Genomic DNA, 18,839 nt, shown 5'->3' on the forward strand with positions numbered 1-18,839 from the left:
CTATAATCCATCCATCTCACAGGTATGGCATATCAAGATGCTGATTAGACAGCATGATTATTGCACAGGTGTGCCTTAGGCTGGCCACAATAAAAGGCCACTCAATAATGTGCAGTTTTGTCACACAGCACAATGCCACAGATGTCGCAAGTTTTGAGGGAGCGTGCAGAGCTGTTGCCCTTGAATTGAATGTTAATTTCTCTACCATAAGCCATCTCCAAAGGCATTTCAGAGAATTTGGCAGTACATCCAACCTGAGACCGGGCACCCACACAGCTGCTGCAACAATCGGTTTGCATAGTCAAAGAATTTCTGCACAAACTGTCAGAACTCATCTCAGGGAAGCTCATCTGGAACAGTTCCACAGTTAACCCCTTGATCGCCCCCCCTAGTGTTAACCCCTCCACTGTCAGTGACATTTTTACAGTAATCAATGCATTTTTATAGCACTAATCCCTCTATAAATGACAATGGTCCCAAAAATGTGTCAAAATTGTCCGATATGTCCGCCATAATGTTGCAGTCCTGATAAAAATTGCAGTTTGCCACCATTACAAATAAAATAAAAACGCCATAAATCTATCCCCTATTTTGTAGACTCTATAACTTTTGTGCAAACCAATCAATATACCGTTATTGCGATTTTATTTATTTATTTTTTTTTGATTTTTTTTTTTTTTTGGGGGGGGGGGGATATTTATTATAGTAAATTTCGTTTTTTCAAATTTGAAGCCGAACGCCTGAAGCTCAAACAAGTTCTTGACCCTATTTTGTCGCTTGAATCGGGCAGATTTGGGCATTTTTCTTCTTTTTACATTGGTGACCTTTTGCCCTGCACAAAATCGCAGCAAAATGCAGTAAAAAATGATGTAAAAATCATCAAAAAATCATGGTAAAATTGTGCGATTTTCTGCCTGAAAACGCTATGCTCTGGTGTGAATGGGGCCTTAGGTTGAGACTGTTACGACATGCCATTGTTCTGTCAGAATCGGTGACCCATCAGATTAGGTCAGTGTTTCTCGACTCCAATCCTCAAGGCTCCCCAACAGGCCATGTTTTCAAATTTTCCATTATTTTGCACATGTGATTTGATCAGTTTCACTGCCTTAGTAATTACCACAGCTGTTTCATCTGAGGGAAATCCTGAAAACATGACTTGTTGGGGCACCTTGAGGACTGGAGCTGAGAAACAATGGATTAGGTAACGGAAGCGACTTTCCGTCAGCTGCACATGCGTCTACTGCTACCAGGTTTGCTCATCTGACAGAACATCTACAATCAGAAGAAGGCAGCGGACATCTTGGTACACCCAGCTACGTCTTGAATTTCAGAGTAATATTGATATCCTGATGCTGTTTGGATGTTTACTTTTGAAAGCCTAAAGGTTTAGCTTTGAGTAATGCGGGGTGTACCATCATGGCCTCCGCCACCTTCCTATTGCTGACGTTCAGCTTCTTTCAAAATGTAACATCAAAACATCACAGATGTCCATATACTATATTTATATACACTCCCTTTATTGCTAAAATTACTCTGAAATTCAAGAAATAGGTGGGTTTAGTAAGATGTCCGCTGCCGCCTTCTGACTGCAAGTGTTCTGTCAGATCAGCATACCTGGTAGCAGTTGAACGCATGCGCAGCTGACGGAACGTCACTTCCGTTACCTAATCTGATGGGTCGGCGATTCTGATGGAACAGAGCTTGCATACTGTGCAGTAGCTGAGATACTTTTTCTTCTCTTCGTATGAAAATGTAAACCTATAATATCAAATTTATATTCACAAATCTGAAAAATCTGTAAAAGAGAATTTTTATTCTTGCATATTGTACACAGTAGGTGTTCTACTACATCATAGAACTACCTTCAACATCAGGTACTAGACATGTGCAATTCGTTTAGTTCCGAATACGTTTTTTTTTTTTTTTTTTTTTTTACAAATTCATTCATTTGGAACTTTGGAAATTCGAAATTTCGGAAATTTGAAAATCTAAAATAATATTAAATTATAAGTATTGGAATTTCATTTCAGATTTGGCTGTTAGTGAACGTAACGAGTATGAATTTATCCGAAGTTACGAATGAACTGATTTAATAAATGCCGTATCTAAACAAATGGAACGTAATGATCTAATAATAAATAATAATAAAACCTTTTTATTATTAATTTGGTCCATTCCATTTTTTAGATGCGGCATTCGTTATTTCGCATAATTCATAACTTCAGATAAGTTTGAATTTGTTATATTTACAAACCAAATTTTCAAAGGAAAATGCAATACCTATAATTTAATAGTTGGTTATTTGAATTTTACGTTTTTTCATTCTTTATTTTATTTATTTATTTTAATTTTCTAAAATTCGGATTTTCAAATTTCTGAATTTCTGAAAAAACTAGTGAAATGAAAACAAACACATTTTTTGTCAGTGCACATGTCGATCAGGAACTTGCACGGGCAAGAATGGTATTGTAGTTGTGTCTATAAAACTGTATGTGAGCTTTATAATATTTAGAAATGTCCCTCTATATCATTGTACTATTTATCTTCTCAGGTGCTTTCTGATGATGCTGTTGATGGTAAATCTGACTATCTGGATTATCACGGTTACCGAAGAATCCAGACATCACACAACTGAATTAAAGTTGTTCTTTAGCAGAAAGGCTTCAGAAATGAATAGCACTAAAAATGATCATGATGAAGGTACAAGGTTTTTCATGTAGCATACATAATTTTATTTACACGAGTACTTGCTCCTGAGTTTCAACAATGTTAACACCTAAAGGTTTTCCTGAATCTAAGCTAGGGTGTCTTGCTTACCCCTAACGCAGGTGGTCAGACACTATAGCTGGCTACTGTGTTTTTCACCTATAGCAGCCATAAGGCAAGTAGGCTTACCAGTATTCGGTTGCCCCCGGGTCTTATACACAATGCGATAGTGCCTAGCCACCACACGGGGTGTATGCACAAACTGAGCAAAGCAAACGGGTACTTGCTGTTGGCAGGAAGACTAGGTTCAGAATAGACAGGTTCAATGGCCAAAGTCAAAAGGCAGGAAGAGTTCAGGGAATAATTGATATCCATTCCGAGGTCGTCAAAGAGGTAATCCAATCTAGAAGAGTAGGGCAGATAAATGGGTAGCTTGATCAGGTATTGCACACTAGACATGTGCATTCGTTTTCGTCCGAATTTCAGCTATTTTCGTTTTCGTTTTGACAAACGATAACGAAAGCACAGAATCCAAAAAACGAAAGATCCAAGATCCGACATAAATAAATGCTTTGTTTTCGTTTTCGTTGTTACAACAGTTCGATATAGTTGACCCCAGGGGACATGTATCAATGCAAAAAAAAGTTTTAAAAACTGCAGTTTTTTCGGGAGCAGTGATTTTAATAATGATTAAAGTGAAACAATAAAAGTGTAATATTCCTTTAAATTTCGTACGGGGGAGGGGGTGTCTATAGTATGCCTGTGAAGGGGCACATGTTTCTGGTGCTTAGAACTGTCCCTGCACAAAGTGTCATTTATGCAGGAAAAAAAGTCCTTTAAAATCACTCGCAGCTATTATGAATTTTCGGCTCCGTAACACAGAGAACACTCATTGAAAGTCATTGATAAAATAAATAAATAAATAAATAAAATGGCGTGGAGGTCCCCCAAATTCAATTACCAGGCCCTTCAGGTCTGGTATGGATATTAAGGGGAACCCCGTGTCAAATGTAAAAAAAAATTGACGTGGGGGTCCCCCTAAAAATCCATACCAGACCCTTTATCCGAGCACGCAACCTGGCAGGCCACAGGAAGAGAGGGGGGGACGAGAGAGCGGCCTCCCTCCCTCCTGAACCGTACCAGGCCACATGCCCTCAACATTGGGAGGATGCTTTGGCGGTCTGTGACCCCCTCAAAGCACCTTGTCCCCATGTTGATGCGGAGAAGGGCCTCATCCCCACAATCCTGGCCGGTGGTTGTGGGGATCTGTGGGCGGGGGGCTTATCAGAATCTGGAACTCCCCTTTAACAAGGGGACCCCCAGATCCCGCCCCCCCTGTTTGAAATGGTAAGGGGGTACAAAAGTACCCCTACCATTTCACAAAGAAAGTGTAAAAATTTGTTAAATAAGACAAACACACTTTTAAAAAATTCCTTTATTAAAAATAAAAAAAATAAAAAAAAGATTCCAGCGGTGGTAATCCACTCTTGCTATCCAGCGACGGATGGTCATCTCTCCGGGGTCCAGCGATGGCTGATCTGAATCAGCGCAGCAAATCCATCCATCTTTCGTCTCCACGGAGGAGACACTGCGGGGATTCCGGCAGCCTGACGTTTGTTATATGCGGATGGTGGGGCCACCCGTCACCAGACCCCGCCCTCCTCTGACGCAAGGGGAAACCCGGGCTTCCCTGTGACGTATGGGTGACCCCGCACCCCTCTGATGTAACACAGGCAGGTTTCCGTTACATCAAAGGGGACGGGGTCACCCATACGTAATGGGGAAGCCCGGGTTTCCATTTGCGTCAGAGGGGGGTGGGGTCAGGTGACGGGTGGCCCCGCCCTCCGCATATAACAAACGGAGAGATGATCGGCCAGGGTTGTGAGGATGAGGCCCTTGTCCTCATCAACATGGGGACAAGGTGCTTTGAGGGGTCACAGACCCCCAAAGCATCCTCCCAATGTTGAGGGCATGTGGCCTGGTACGGTTCAGGAGGGAGGGGGGGGCGCTCTCGTCCCCCCCTCTTTTCCTGTGGCCTGTCAGGTGCTCGGATAAAGGGTCTGGTATTGATTTTTAGGGGGACCCCACGTCAATTTTATTTTTAATTTGACGCGGGGTTCCCCTTAATATCCATACCAGACCTGAAGGGCCTGGTAATTGAATTTGGGGGACCCCCATGCTTTTTTATTTATTTATTTATTTTTTTTATCAATGACTTTCAATGAGTGTTCTCTGTATTACGGAGCCGACAATTCATAATAGCTGCGAGTGATTTTAAAGGACTTTTTTTCCTGCATAAATGACACTTTGTGCAGGGACAGTTCTAAGCACCAGAAACATACGCCCCTTCACAGGCATACTATAGACAACCCCCTCCCCCCGCACGAAATTTAAAGGAATATTATACTTTTATTGTTTCACTTTAATCATTATTAAAATTACTGCTCCCGAAAAAACTGACGTTTTTAAAACTTTTTTTTGCATTGATACATGTCCCCTGGGGCAGGACCCAGGTCCCCAAACACTTTTTAGGACAGTAACTTGCATATTAGCCTTTAAAATTAGCACTTTCGATTTTTAATGTTGGAGTCCCATAGACTTTAATAGGGATCTAAAGTTCACACGAAGTATGCTATATACTAGCTCCGTCGAATCTTCTTTATACATTCGACAGACACCATAAGCCTTCAAAGACAGATTTGACCGCAATTCATGTGGATTTTCGGACGAATGCAATTTTTGAACGAAAAGCGAAATAAATAAAAACGAATTTCGGGAGTAACTAAATAAATAAATTTTTCGGACGAAAAGTAAACAAAATGTTTTACTCTGCACATGTCTATTGCACACTCTATCACAAGCATGAGACTGCAAGCTTAGCTGGCTTATAACAGGTTTGGTCTCCACCCAGAGTTTGGCCATATCTATCACCTTGTGGACAAAGCGTTAGATGCCCCTGACATAATGACAACAAAAAAAGGAAGGATTATAACCCCTGGTGGGTTTTGTGTGTGTGTGTTTTGTTTTGTTTTTTTTGTTTTTTTTACACCCCAATGGGGAAATTCAACCTTTCCATTTCTCCTAATGGGGTAAAATCTACTATTTAAATTGCCAGAGCAGGAAAAAGTAAGCAAGAAAGCCCCATACACACTATTAGATTTTCTGCAGATTTTTGTCTTCAGATTTACCAAAACCATATAATATGAGGTCAAACCTTAAGAGTTTAAATTTGTATGTAATCAGGCAGGCCCTTGCACTACACGGTTTTGGTAAATCTGAAGACAAAAATCTGCAGAAAATCTAATGGTGTGTATGGGGTCTAAGGCTGGCCATACATTATACAATTTTTTTCTTCTATAGATTTCCTTTAGATTTGTCAAAACCGTATAATATGAGGTCAAATCTAAACACTTTTAATTTGTGTGCAATGAGGCAGGCCCTTGTACTACACAGTTGAAAGTAAATCTAAAGGAAATTTAATGAGAACATTGTATAGTGTATGGCCAGCTTTAGAGAGAAATTCTCTCAATATTCAGCAATTTCCTTTTCACTTCCTCTTTCTATGGGGCAAGAATTGGGCAAGAATTGAAGAAAAATCTGCATTGGAATACAGACAGAAACAAATAATTTTTTTTTTTTTTTTTACCATTCCCTTCTTGATCCAAAACGAAAGAAAGTTTCAGTTTTAGATGAAGTAAAATTATCAGCAGCTAGGGATGAAAAAAGCTGTTGAACCTGATTTTGTGACACAGTAAAAAAAATTCTGTGAATGCAAAAATCTGTTAGTGGCCACAAACCTTAGTACCCTATATTTTCCATAAGCAATTTTAACGTGTTATAATTGTTAAATAGTGCAGCGCTATGAAATAAACTCTAAAATATACATACAAATATATAAAGTGTACAATGCTTATTAATAGTGATTGTCGCACACACTAGTCTAGTTGTGTGACTGCTCAAAAAATATTAGAAAAAGAAAAAAGAAATAAAAATAATAGTGAATATAATGCTATGTGCACACCATCACTAGCCAAAATGCTCACTCACCTCAAGGAGGCGTTAAAAACTCATAGAAAAGTTCTTGCATTCAAATTCTCCTCATTCTTTCCTACTTCTCGGCTTATTGGTGGTAAGAATCTTATGCGCCTTATGCCTTGTACACACGGTCGGACATTACGACCACAAAATCCATCGGATTTTGTCCGAAACTTGTGTTGCATACATACGGTTGCACAAAGTTGTCAGAAAATCCGATCGTTCTGTACGAGGTGACATCAAACACGTACGTCGGGACTATAAACGGGCCAGTAGCTTTCGTCTTAGTTTATTCTGAGCATGTGTGGCACTTTGTCCGTCGGAATTGGCTACACACGATTGAAATTTATGTGATCGGATTTTGTTATCGGAAAAAATTTTAGATCCTACTCTTAAACTTTGTGCGTCGGAAAATCCGACAGAAAAAGTCAGATGGAGCCCACGCGATCGGATTTTTCGACAACATAATCTGATTGGACTTTTTCCATCGGAATTTCCAACCATGTGTACACGCTGGTGGCTTCACTACAGCTGATTCCAGGGAACACTCTCCTTCACTCTCTCATTCAGGTTCAACTCCACTTTAATCAGTGGGGTTAACATGGAATGGGCTGCGGCGCAGCTTTTTTTGGCTGGGCGGTGAGGTTGTGTGACAGGGGGTAAGCTCACTTGCTGATTGCTGCCTGGCTTACCGGTGCCCATCAATGCTGACCACTAAATTGCCTTCCTTGTGGATGTATTCTAGTAATATACAACATACAGAAAATGGACTCAGCAGATGAGAATAAGTAAATCCAGCTCAAAGCAGATTCCTGGTTGTCACAGACTAGATGGGATGATAAAACATTTTTATGCTGGTCACTGAATGCGAAAAGGACAGCAGTCAAGATGAAGCCTTAAAGTAAAATGCACCTGTTTGGAATATCTTTGAGAATATTACAAGCAGTGGTGGCTTGTGCTCCATTTTTTTTTTGGGGGGGGGGGCGACAAACAAACCACCTGCCACTCACCCCCCCCCCATTCGATTGGTCTATCAGTCAAACCCAGCACCCCTCCCCATGCTCGGCCCATCAGTCAAAACCCCCAACCTGCTGTCGCTCACCCACCACCCCATCTAGGTCGCAGGCAGCTTCCCCCTACGTCTCCTCCTCGGCGGCCAATACAGTCGCATCTTCTTCCCTTGGCCAGTAGGAGAAGCAGAAAGACAATGGCGAATATTAATGCGCTATTGTTGCACAAATGGGTGGGCTCAGGGTGCAGTGCTCAAGCAAATTGGTGACTCAGGCTCTAATCATGTGCTTTAAGGCCCTGTCCACAGCCATGCAAATAAGATGCAGCATACACCAAATCGAATTCGCAGGACTTTTCAAAATACATTCATTTTAATGAGGCTGGTTCACATATCTGCGGTGCATTCGCACTCCGCATTGCACAAAAAACGTGTGCGTTTTCTAGGCAGTGCAGTCCAGCTCAGGTGCAAATTCAGGCCCATTATCTTCCATGGGCACACATCTGATTCGCAGATGTGTTCCATTGTGAACAGGATAAAATACTGATGCAATCCTGAGCTGATACTGATGCAATCCTGAGCTGATACTGATCGAAAACTGACATGAAACGCTGAACAACTGAGTTTTCTCTTCGCAGGGAAACCTGAGCTTTAATTTGCCCCACACATATGGGAGCCCAGGCTAAAAAAAAAACAAACAAAAAAAAACACCCCATTGAAATCCATGCGTATGGTACCCTGCATGTAGATTAGGGGGACAGCGCCCCTAATGGAGTGTCCACCCTTGAATACAAGCTGTGTTTTACGAATTTTGTAGTGAGATAAGCATGCACTTCTGGTACATGCATTTTCTTTTATTAGTGGTTTTGGTCACTTTGGATCAAAGTTATTTTTATTTATTTTTTTTGCCATAAGAAGAATAATATTGGTGATGGAAACTTTTTAGTCATTACAAAGTTGGATTGTTATATCTGAACTTCTTTCATTTGAAATTTTTATTTTGATTAAAAATATTTTCATGTATTGTTTGAAGGACTTTATTTGATCACAATATTTATTAGAATGATTTATTGTGCATAAATTTTCATAATGACTCATTTATATTATTAAATCAGCACTGTAATTATTATTTTGTTATAACATTTCGGGGACTGAAATTTACAAACTATAAACGCAGGTGGGACCTTTTAAGGTGCCATTAAACACGAACAAATAATTACCATAAAAAAACTCTCTTATTACAAAGAATACAAAATATGTGCTCATTTAAAACCATGGTAATAGACAATGAACAAAGGTGCACTAGTTCATAGGCAGACACCAGATGCCAAACAAGAACTTAATGCATCCATTGTAACCAGTTGTGGTTTCAACATGTTTCGTTCCTTTGCATCAGGAAACCACTGCTTTTAAAAAAACTGCACAAAAAAGAACATATTAAAAAAATAACGCCATATATATAATATCATTTTTTGGCATACATATTGCCACTAAAGCTTTGTGTACAAAGAGGAGTGGGGAAGGAAAAGACCTACCGTGTCTGCCTATACTTGTGTAAGATGGGCACCTGCTAATGCATGTCTGCGCATACCATGTCCCTGACAGACACTAATCTCTCTTGATGCAGCTCAGGGCACAAATGGTACAAGATGGGTCACAATAGTCTAGGCAGAGGGCATCCGGACAGGGTCGTAAATGGCACCCAATTCGGGCAGGGGCTAGCAAGAATGGTACCCCTATTACTAAATACACCCAGTTGACTTCCTTTATTTATTGGTGATCTCACAGACAATTCAGAATGATATGGGATGCCTTGGAGGGAGACAGTGGTACCTGACTAGATTTCATTAATTTGTGACCTGATCTGCAGCCCCAGTTCCCGGCATTAACCCCGTTCTGAGCCTGTGCTGCAAGAGACTTCTTGCTTACTTCCACACTAGCCGATCAATCTCGTGACTTCCTCTGTGCAACCGTATGTATGCAACTCTGGGAATTGTGATTGGCTGGGGTCCTTCCCATATTATTTATAGCGGTGATCGCCGCCATTTTCTCATAGCTTATACTTATAATTAAATTGTGGCGACTTTCTTGGTGGATATCTTGTGTTGACACACTCTAATATATATGCTGCTAGTTTCTTATAGCCCACAATTATGATTAAATTGCGGCAACTTGCTGATAAATATCTTCTATATCTAAATAAAATATATATATAAAATATATAAAATATATATATATGCTAACATTTGGTATCTAGTGAGCAGTTTATTATGTTCCCATGTCTAAGCCTATTCAACCACAGTTCCAAGCGACCCCTAGTGGTAATTAATGTTTGGTGCATTGAAAGTCTCCATTTTTCTTGTGCCCACATTAAACTGAACTGTGGCCATTTTCTTGTCTGTTAACTACCCCTGGCTATATTGTTATGATCTTTGTGTGTGTGTCGAGGTGATACACATGGCCACCATTAATTAAATGGCAACCTAATAGTGTACATCACCCTACCACACTCTAAAATTAAATAGCTACTTACATATATGTACCAAATAAATTGGCTTGGTGAGTTATACAATACCTCTTCTTCTTCCCATTTGGCCATATATAAGTTTGCTATGTTTGGGGCAAACCTAGCCCCCATGGCTACCCCCTTGGTTTGGAGGTAGTATTGATCCTGATACCAAAAATTATGCTTTAAGCAAAAAACAAGGCAGTCCACTATGAACTTTTTTTTGTCTATCCATGTCTCCATTGTTCACCAAAGCCCATTTGGCTGCCTTTATGGCCCCTTTATAGATATTTGTTGTGGCCATAATAGTTTTTTTTTACAAAACCCTGATATCCTTCATAATTTGCAATATGTGTTTTGTGTCCTTCAAGTATGCCTTAGTGTTTTGTACCAGAGTTTGGAGGTGGCAATCTATGTACTGTCCCAATCTTGAGGACAGAGAATCAATTCCATTTACGATTGGGCATCCTGGTGGGTTTGTGCTATTCTTATGGATTTTAGGGATTGCGTATATGACGGGGAACCTGCAAGTTTCAGGAATGAGGTACTTTTCCTCTTTCTCATTGATAAATCCTTTTTTACCTTCTTTTACAAGTTTGTCTTTTCTGAAAGGACATGCTTGCTGTAAGGGCACTCGACAGGAGGGGGGGCAAAGAGCCAACAAGGGGACAGAAGGGAAGGTCCAAGAGAGCCAGCAAGGGACCCAAGAATAGGAGGATCTGGCTTGCTCTGTGCAAAACAAACTGCATAGAGCAGGTAAGTATAACAGGTTTGTTATTTTTACAGAAAAAAAAGATTTTAGCGTCACTTTAAATGCACATAGAAATGCACAGGACAAAGGGGTCCTGCTATGCTTCTGTGGTGGGTTTTTTTCTTTTTCATTTTTTGTTTTCCCTAATCGTCTTTCAGGACAGCCACTATGAGAGATAGACTCCTCCTCTTCCTCTGGAAACACTGCGCCAGCCCATAAATTCTTACTTCCCCTGCCGGACCTCAGTTATTAGTGTTTCCTCCGGCGGGGAGACACTGTGCAAGGAACCAGGCCAATCAGTCGGGGAGGCTGTGGCCGTTTTGTCGATAAAGAACCCGGTTGAAAGAAGCAGGGGCTTCGTTTGGAGAAAGCTGGGTTCAAACCGTTCGAAACCAACGTCCGCGTGTCGGACGGGTCGAACGGTTTACTTACCTCACCAGGTACTGCCACCCCTTCCGAGTCGAGCGCGGCTTCAGGTCGTGGGGGACTCCTATCGTGTCTACAGGGACGCAGCTGGCAAGCTGTTCGGAAGATTTCCCTGTACAAGGGTACAGTCCGCCCCTTTTTTTCTTTGAACCGAGCGGGCCGAACGACGGGCGACGTCGTATCCGGCGGAAACTAAGGCCTGACCTCGAATACGAACGACTTCCGGTTCCGGGTCGTGGAGCTGATAGGAGGGCCGGGCACAAGCTGGAGATGAGTTCAGAACGTGCACAGGCAGCGTGGAACTCTGTAGTAAGCAGCCACCTGCAGTCATGTCGGAAGCTGAGGCTCAAACGACAGACTCTATCTCCAGCATTCCTAAGGTAAGAGCACCCTGGGGAGGGGTACTCTCTATCTAGGATCCCCCCACCCCAATGTATGGTTCTATCATGGGGGGGGGGGCAGACCCCCTGGGTGGCCAGGGGGGAGGGGAGGCTCAGATCCCTTTGTTTTAAAAAAGGGTCTAGTGCACTCCCAGGGTTGTATCCCGAGCTTTTGATTGACTTTGTCCTTTTCTGTTTTTTTCTTTTTTCCTTTTTTTTTAGAAAGCTACGGAAAAAACTAGGTCTACGCATAGCTCTAAAAAAGAAGTGTGCCTCCTGTAGGGACATTTTAGGGGAATCTTGGACCAAAGTGTTGTGCAAAGGCTGTATTGACTCCCTCGTTAGGGAAAGGGAATCTGAACAGGAGTCAGGACTAGCAGCTTCAGTCAAAGAGCTCTCGTCCACCTTCTCTTCTTTTAGGTCCCTTTTTGAAAAATTTCAGCTTCCCACGGGTCCATCTCCCCAGGATACAACCCCACCTCTAGCACAGAGTTCTGCTCCGGTCCAACCTGCTAGTACAGGGGGGACAGAGGTTGCAGGCCCTTCAGGGACAGGTAGGGAACTTCCAGACAGTTCCTCTTCCGATTCCCAGGAGGGTTCCGAGGGGGAGGACCAGGACGGGTCCAGGAAAGCCTCCAGATATAAATTATCCCTTGATGAGGTAGAGGACCTCTTAAAGGCAATTTATGCAACCCTCGGTATCCAGACGGATAAAAAGCCCCTAACCCTGCATGACCAAATGTATTCAGGTTTGGGGGAGCCAAAAAGAAGGGTGTTTCCAGTGCACAGAGTTTTAATGGAAACAGTTAAAAAGGAGTGGCAGGATCCGGAGAGAAAGCCCTTTTTATCTAGATCCCTCAAAAGAAGGTTCCCATTTTCAGAGGACCCGGCATGCCTTTGGAATAAAAATCCCAAATTGGATGCCGCTTTCTCCCAGGTCTCTAGACACACAGATTTGGCGTTTGAAGACATGGGGGCCTTGGCAGATGTCATGGACAAAAGGATTGACTCTCTGCTTAAAAAGACGTGGGACTCGGCTATCGGCAATTTAAAGCCTGAAATGGCAGTTACAGTTGTGGCTCGCAATTTAGAGCACTGACTCTCACAGATCCAACAACATATTGAGGCAGGCACAGATAAGGAAACCATTCTGTCATCCTTCCCTACTATGCTGCGAGGGATCACTTACATAGCAGATGCCTCTGCTGAGTCCGTCCGCATGTCGGGCAGAACGGGGAGAATCAGGATGTTATTCTCAGGGTCCCAAAAGCAGAAGAGGGAAGGTGGTTTTATTCTCACATCTTCGTAGTGAAAAAACCCTCAGGGAAGTTCAGGTTGATTCTGAACTTAAAGCCTCTGAATGCTTCAGTGACATACAAGAGATTCCGCATGGAATTGATCTTTTCAGTAAAGGCGCTTCTGCCCCGCAACTGTTTCATGGTATCTCTGGACCTAAGGGACGCGTATTTACACATCCCTATAGCGGAAGCCTCGCAGAGTTTTCTACGCCTTGCCATAGATTTAGGGGGAGAAACAGGACACTTTCAGTTTCAGGCCCTGCCATTCGGGCTATCCTCTGCACCCCGCATTTTTACCAAGATCCTGGCAGAAGCCATGGCCTTTCTTCGGCTCCAGGGGATATGTATAATAGCCTACCTGGACAACCTGCTTTTATTTGCAGCATCCCCAACACAGTTGGTCAAGGATCTCGATCTAACCAAAGGGGTCCTTACAGACCTGGGGTGGCTTCTGAACTTGGAAAAGTCCAGCCTGATCCCCTCACAACAGATCTCCTATCTAGGTTTTCTGTTGGACTCAACACTGTTGAGAGTTTTTCTACCAAGAGAAAAGGTACAAAAACTGGACAGAGCGGTGGCCTCTCTTCAGAGCAACCAGCTGGTTTCCATAAGGGTTCTGATGTCAGTACTGGGTCTCCTTACATCTACCCTCCCAGCAGTGCAGTGGGCAGGGCTACATTTTCGTCCCCTACAGACCTTCATCCTAGGGGTGTGGGACCACAGTCAGGAGGCTCTAGACACCCTAGTACATATTCCACACCAGGTAAAGAGATCCCTCTGGTGGTGGAGGAAAATGACAAATCTGTCGCAAGGGCGTCTGTGGCTCATCCCGGTTTCTCGGGTAGTAACCACAGATGCAAGTGGAAAAGGTTGGGGGGCACATTTGGGTTCCCTTCTAGCCCAGGGCACTTGGGAGGACGGCGAGTTGACTCGATCGTCCAACTGGAAGGAATTAAGGGCAGTGGGACTAGCCCTCAGATTCTTCAAAAAAGAGCTCCGGGGTCACCACATTCAGGTGCGGTCGGACAACTCTTCCGTAGTGGCCTATTTAAACAAACAGGGTGGCACGAGAAGCGGAGCCCTGTTGTCTTTAGCGACAGAGATCCTGTCCTGGGCCGAAACCTACACCCTTTCACTCTCAGCAGTTTTCCTGAGGGGAGAGAAAAACGTGGTAGCAGACTTTCTCAGCCGAAAGAGGCTGAGGGAGGGCGATTGGGTTCTCAACCAGGAGGTCTTCAATCTCATAATAAAGAGATGGGGGTCTCCAGAGGTGGACCTGTTCGCGTCCAAAAACAATGCAAAAACCCCCTGTTTTTTCTCCCTAAAAGGGGGAGAGGGAGCCTTAGGGGTGGACGCTTTGAGCCAGAATTGGCACTTCAGAACTTGCTATGCCTTCCCACCTCCAGTGTTGTTGCCAGCAGTTCTGAGAAAGTTTCAGATGGAAAGCACATCTCTGATTCTGGTGGCTCCACATTGGCCCAAGAGAGCATGGTTCTCAATGCTAAAGCAGTTGGCGGTAGAACCTCCCCTACTCTTGCCCCCTCGGGACGATTTCCTCTCTCTCAGGGGCCAGTCCTCTGCCCACAGGTACGCCAGTGGAAGTTAGCGGCCTGGCTACTGAGGAGGGTTTATTAAAATCTAAAGGATTTTCAGAGAGACTAGTTTCTACCCTCCTGGACAGTAGGAAGAAGGAAACTCACCAGATCTATGAAAAGGTCTGGTTGCGTTTCAACAAGTGGTGCGCAGAGAGCTCTTTCCCAGTACAGAGCTCCTCCGCAGTGTTGGAATTTTTACAATGTGGGGCAGATAAGGGCTTATCCATTAGTACCCTTAGGGGTCAAGTATCAGCCCTCAGTGTTTATTTAGAAGATCATTTGGCTGCCAACCCATGGGTAGTCAGGTTCTTTAGGGCCCTGTCCAGACAGAGACCGGTCCAGGGTCTGTCCTTTCCCAGATGGGATTTATCTTTAGTTTTGCAGAGCTTAACTGGACCCCCCTTTGAGCCTTTAAAGGGGTGTTTTCTGAGAGAGCTTACTCTGAAGACAGTGTTTCTGGTAGCAGTAACAACTGCCAGGAGGGTCAGTGAGATGGAGGCCTTATCAGTCAGGGCTCCCTTTTGCGTTATTTTTCCGGATCGGATAGTTTTAAAGACCGATCCAGCCTTTTTGCCGAAAGTGGCATCCAGCTTTCATAGAAGCCAGGAAATTGTTTTGCCCTCTTTTTGTCCCAATCCCTCCGGTGAGAAGGAACTCAAATTTCATTATTTGGATGTTAGGAGATGTATCCTACACTATCTGGAACTGACCAAGACATTCAGAAGGTCAGATTCCTTATTTGTTTTGTTTTGCGGGGCTAGAAAAGGTTGTAAAGCGTCCCGGCGCACTATTGCTAGGTGGCTCAGAGTAGCCATCGAGCAGGCTTATTTAGTTGCAGGGAAAGAAATCCCAGTGGGTATTAAAGCACACTCCACTAGAGCTATGGCAGCCTCCCAGGCAGAAAGAGCGGGAGCAACGCCAGAGCAGATTTGCAGAGCAGCAACATGGTCCAGCTATTCCACTTTCGTAAAACACTACAGAGTGGATCTGGTGTCGGCAGGTGAGCAGACCTTTGGGCGAAAGGTTTTGCAAGCTGTAGTCCCACCCTAACTGGTAAGTGCTCGCTTATCCTCTCATAGTGGCTGTCCTGAAAGACGATTAGGGAAAATTAGAGTTACGCTTACCGGTAACGTCTTTTCCAGTAGTCTTTCAGGACAGCCCTAGTTCCCACCCGAAGATTGGGGGGAGTCTTACAAAAGACCAGAGCGCAGCAAGATAATGGTATTTGATAAATATGTTATTAATGTGTTCTTGTGTCTCCCCAGCTGGCCGGAGGTATTCTCGATATAAACTGAGGTCCGGCAGGGGGAAGTAAGAATTTATGGGCTGGCGCAGTGTTTCCAGAGGAAGAGGAGGAGTCTATCTCTCATAGTGGCTGTCCTGAAAGACTACTGGAAAAGACGTTACCGGTAAGCGTAACTCTAATTTTTTACTCTAGATTTTTATTGATTATCAATATAAGAAAAGGGAGAACAAAAGCACCTAAAAGGTGTTACATGGAACATATGAAGTACATCACACAGTATAAGAAGTCTCTTCCAGAGTAAAGTAAAGCAATATACATGGAACACCAAAATGTCAAAATAACAGCAAATCCAAAGAAACTGGCAAATGCCTAAACACTTATACCAGCCAACCCAAATCTTCCATGAAGCAACTAATCTAGCATGTTTTTCAGATATCGGAGAGACCAGATGTTCATTGATGTGATGTACTAGGGCAAGTACTTCAGACGGGTTAGGTGCCATATTCTCTTTCTAATGCCTCATGATTAGTGATGGCCGAACGGTTCGCCCGGCGGTCGTTTCGCGGCGAATTTCCGACATTCGCGGTCCGCACGTTCGAACGCCTTTTTCCGTCGTTCGCCGCGGCGGACTTACGTGTTTAATGTATACAAGAACTTTAACCTTTGGTGACACGTTTATCATGTGATACAGGACAGCCAATTGAGACATGACAGCACATGGACACTTGTACATTCCCCCTAACCTATAAATACACCCGATCCGGTGGCCATTTTACATTCTTTCTTCTGTTACGATAGGGACAGGTTCCTGTGTGGAGTAGGGAGAGATAAACCACTAGCTATTTGGTACACAAAAGTTCTTTTCAGGACTGGTATAGGTGTTAGGTGTTGATAGGTTTGCTGTGCTGCTGATTCTTGCAGCAGCCTGAGTGTCTTTTGTTAGTTTAGAGAAAGGGAAAGGACGGTGTATGCTACAGGGACAGCCAGATTAGTCTTTCATCATCATCATCATCATCATCATCATTAGCTGTTACTATCAAGGTCCACAAAAGAGCTGTTCCAGTAACCACTAATCGTTCTCTTTTTTTGCCAATTTGTATAGGGACAGGAAGGAAGCAGTGTTGTCAGGCAGTGAGGGTAATTTTAAAGACTTGCTGTTATTATTAGTTCCACAAAGGTTCTTTTCAGGACTGGTATCAGTGGTACAGTAATAGGCTTGTACATGTATAATATTCTTTCTTCCAAATATAGAAAGGATATTATACTTGACTGCTGCCCTTCTGCTGCAGTCTGCTAAACATTCACAACTCACTTGTTCCACAAAAGTTCTTATAAGGACTGGTAACTTGGTATAGGGTGCTACGGTACATAGGCTTGAGTGCGGTACAGTCTGCTGTTCTGTAAGGACCGCTATCGGTCCACAATAGATAGGGTTGACGTGCACCACTGCTGACCGCTGCCCTATACTGCAGCAGTCCTTCAGCGGTATAGGGACTGACGTACAGTCTGCTAATCACTAACACACAACCTGCTTGTTCCACAAAAGTTCTTATAAGGACTGGTAACTTGGTATAGGGTGCTACGGTACATAGGCTTGAGTGCGGTACAGTCTGCTGTTCTGTAAGGACCGCTATCGGTCCACAATAGATAGGGTTGACGTGCACCACTGCTGACCGCTGCCCTATACTGCAGCAGTCCTTCAGCGGTATAGGGACTGACGTACAGTCTGCTAAACACTAATACACAACCTGCTTGGTCCACAAAAGTTCTTATAAGGACTGGTAACTTGGTATAGGGTGCTACGGTACATAGGCTTGAGTGCGGTACAGTCTGCTGTTCTGTAAGGACCGCTATCGGTCCACAATAGATAGGGTTGACGTGCACCACTGCTGACCGCTGCCCTATACTGCAGCAGTCCTTCAGCGGTATAGGGACTGACGTACAGTCTGCTAAACACTAATACACAACCTGCTTGGTCCACAAAAGTTCTTATAAGGACTGGTAACTTGGTATAGGGTGCTACGGTACATAGGCTTGAGTGCGGTACAGTCTGCTGTTCTGTAAGGACCGCTATCGGTCCACAATAGATAGGGTTGACGTGCACCACTGCTGACCGCTCACCTATACTGCAGCAGTCCTTCAGCGGTATAGGGACTGACGTACAGTCTGCTAATCACTAACACACAACCTGCTTGTTCCACAAAAGTTCTTATAAGGACTGGTAACTTGGTATAGGGTGCTACGGTACATAGGCTTGAGTGCGGTACAGTCTGCTGTTCTGTAAGGACCGCTATCGGTCCACAATAGATAGGGTTGACGTGCACCACTGCTGACCGCTGCCCTATACTGCAGCAGTCCTTCAGCGGTATAGGGACTGACGTACAGTCTGCTAATCACTAACACACAACCTGCTTGTTCCACAAAAGTTCTTATAAGGACTGGTAACTTGGTATAGGGTGCTACGGTACATAGGCTTGAGTGCGGTACAGTCTGCTGTTCTGTAAGGACCGCTATCGGTCCACAATAGATAGGGTTGACGTGCACCACTGCTGACCGCTGCCCTATACTGCAGCAGTCCTTCAGCGGTATAGGGACTGACGTACAGTCTGCTAAACACTAATACACAACCTGCTTGGTCCACAAAAGTTCTTATAAGGACTGGTAACTTGGTATAGGGTGCTACGGTACATAGGCTTGAGTGCGGTACAGTCTGCTGTTCTGTAAGGACCGCTATAGGTCCACAATAGATAGGGTTGACGTGCACCACTGCTGACCGCTCACCTATACTGCAGCAGTCCTTCAGCGGTATAGGGACTGACGTACAGTCTGCTAATCACTAACACACAACCTGCTTGTTCCACAAAAGTTCTTATAAGGACTGGTAACT

At 43.7% G+C, this 18,839-nt stretch overlaps 1 protein-coding gene across 1 annotated transcript in view; it reads left to right on the forward strand.

Moving 5' to 3' along the window:
- The window catches only part of LOC143934801 (proton channel OTOP2-like), an 82,029-nt gene that overhangs the window by 44,760 nt on the left and 18,430 nt on the right, over positions 1-18,839 (forward strand). Inside the window, exon 4 of the mRNA XM_077458425.1 lies at positions 2,552-2,700. Coding sequence (XP_077314551.1) covers positions 2,552-2,700 — 149 coding nt within the window. The remainder of the gene's footprint in view (positions 1-2,551; positions 2,701-18,839) is intronic.

This window comes from Lithobates pipiens, unplaced genomic scaffold (genome assembly GCF_037356315.1).
Source record: "Lithobates pipiens isolate NorthernLeopardFrog02 unplaced genomic scaffold, aLitPip1_a1.2 Scaffold_28, whole genome shotgun sequence".
Lineage (NCBI taxonomy): Eukaryota > Metazoa > Chordata > Amphibia > Anura > Ranidae > Lithobates > Lithobates pipiens.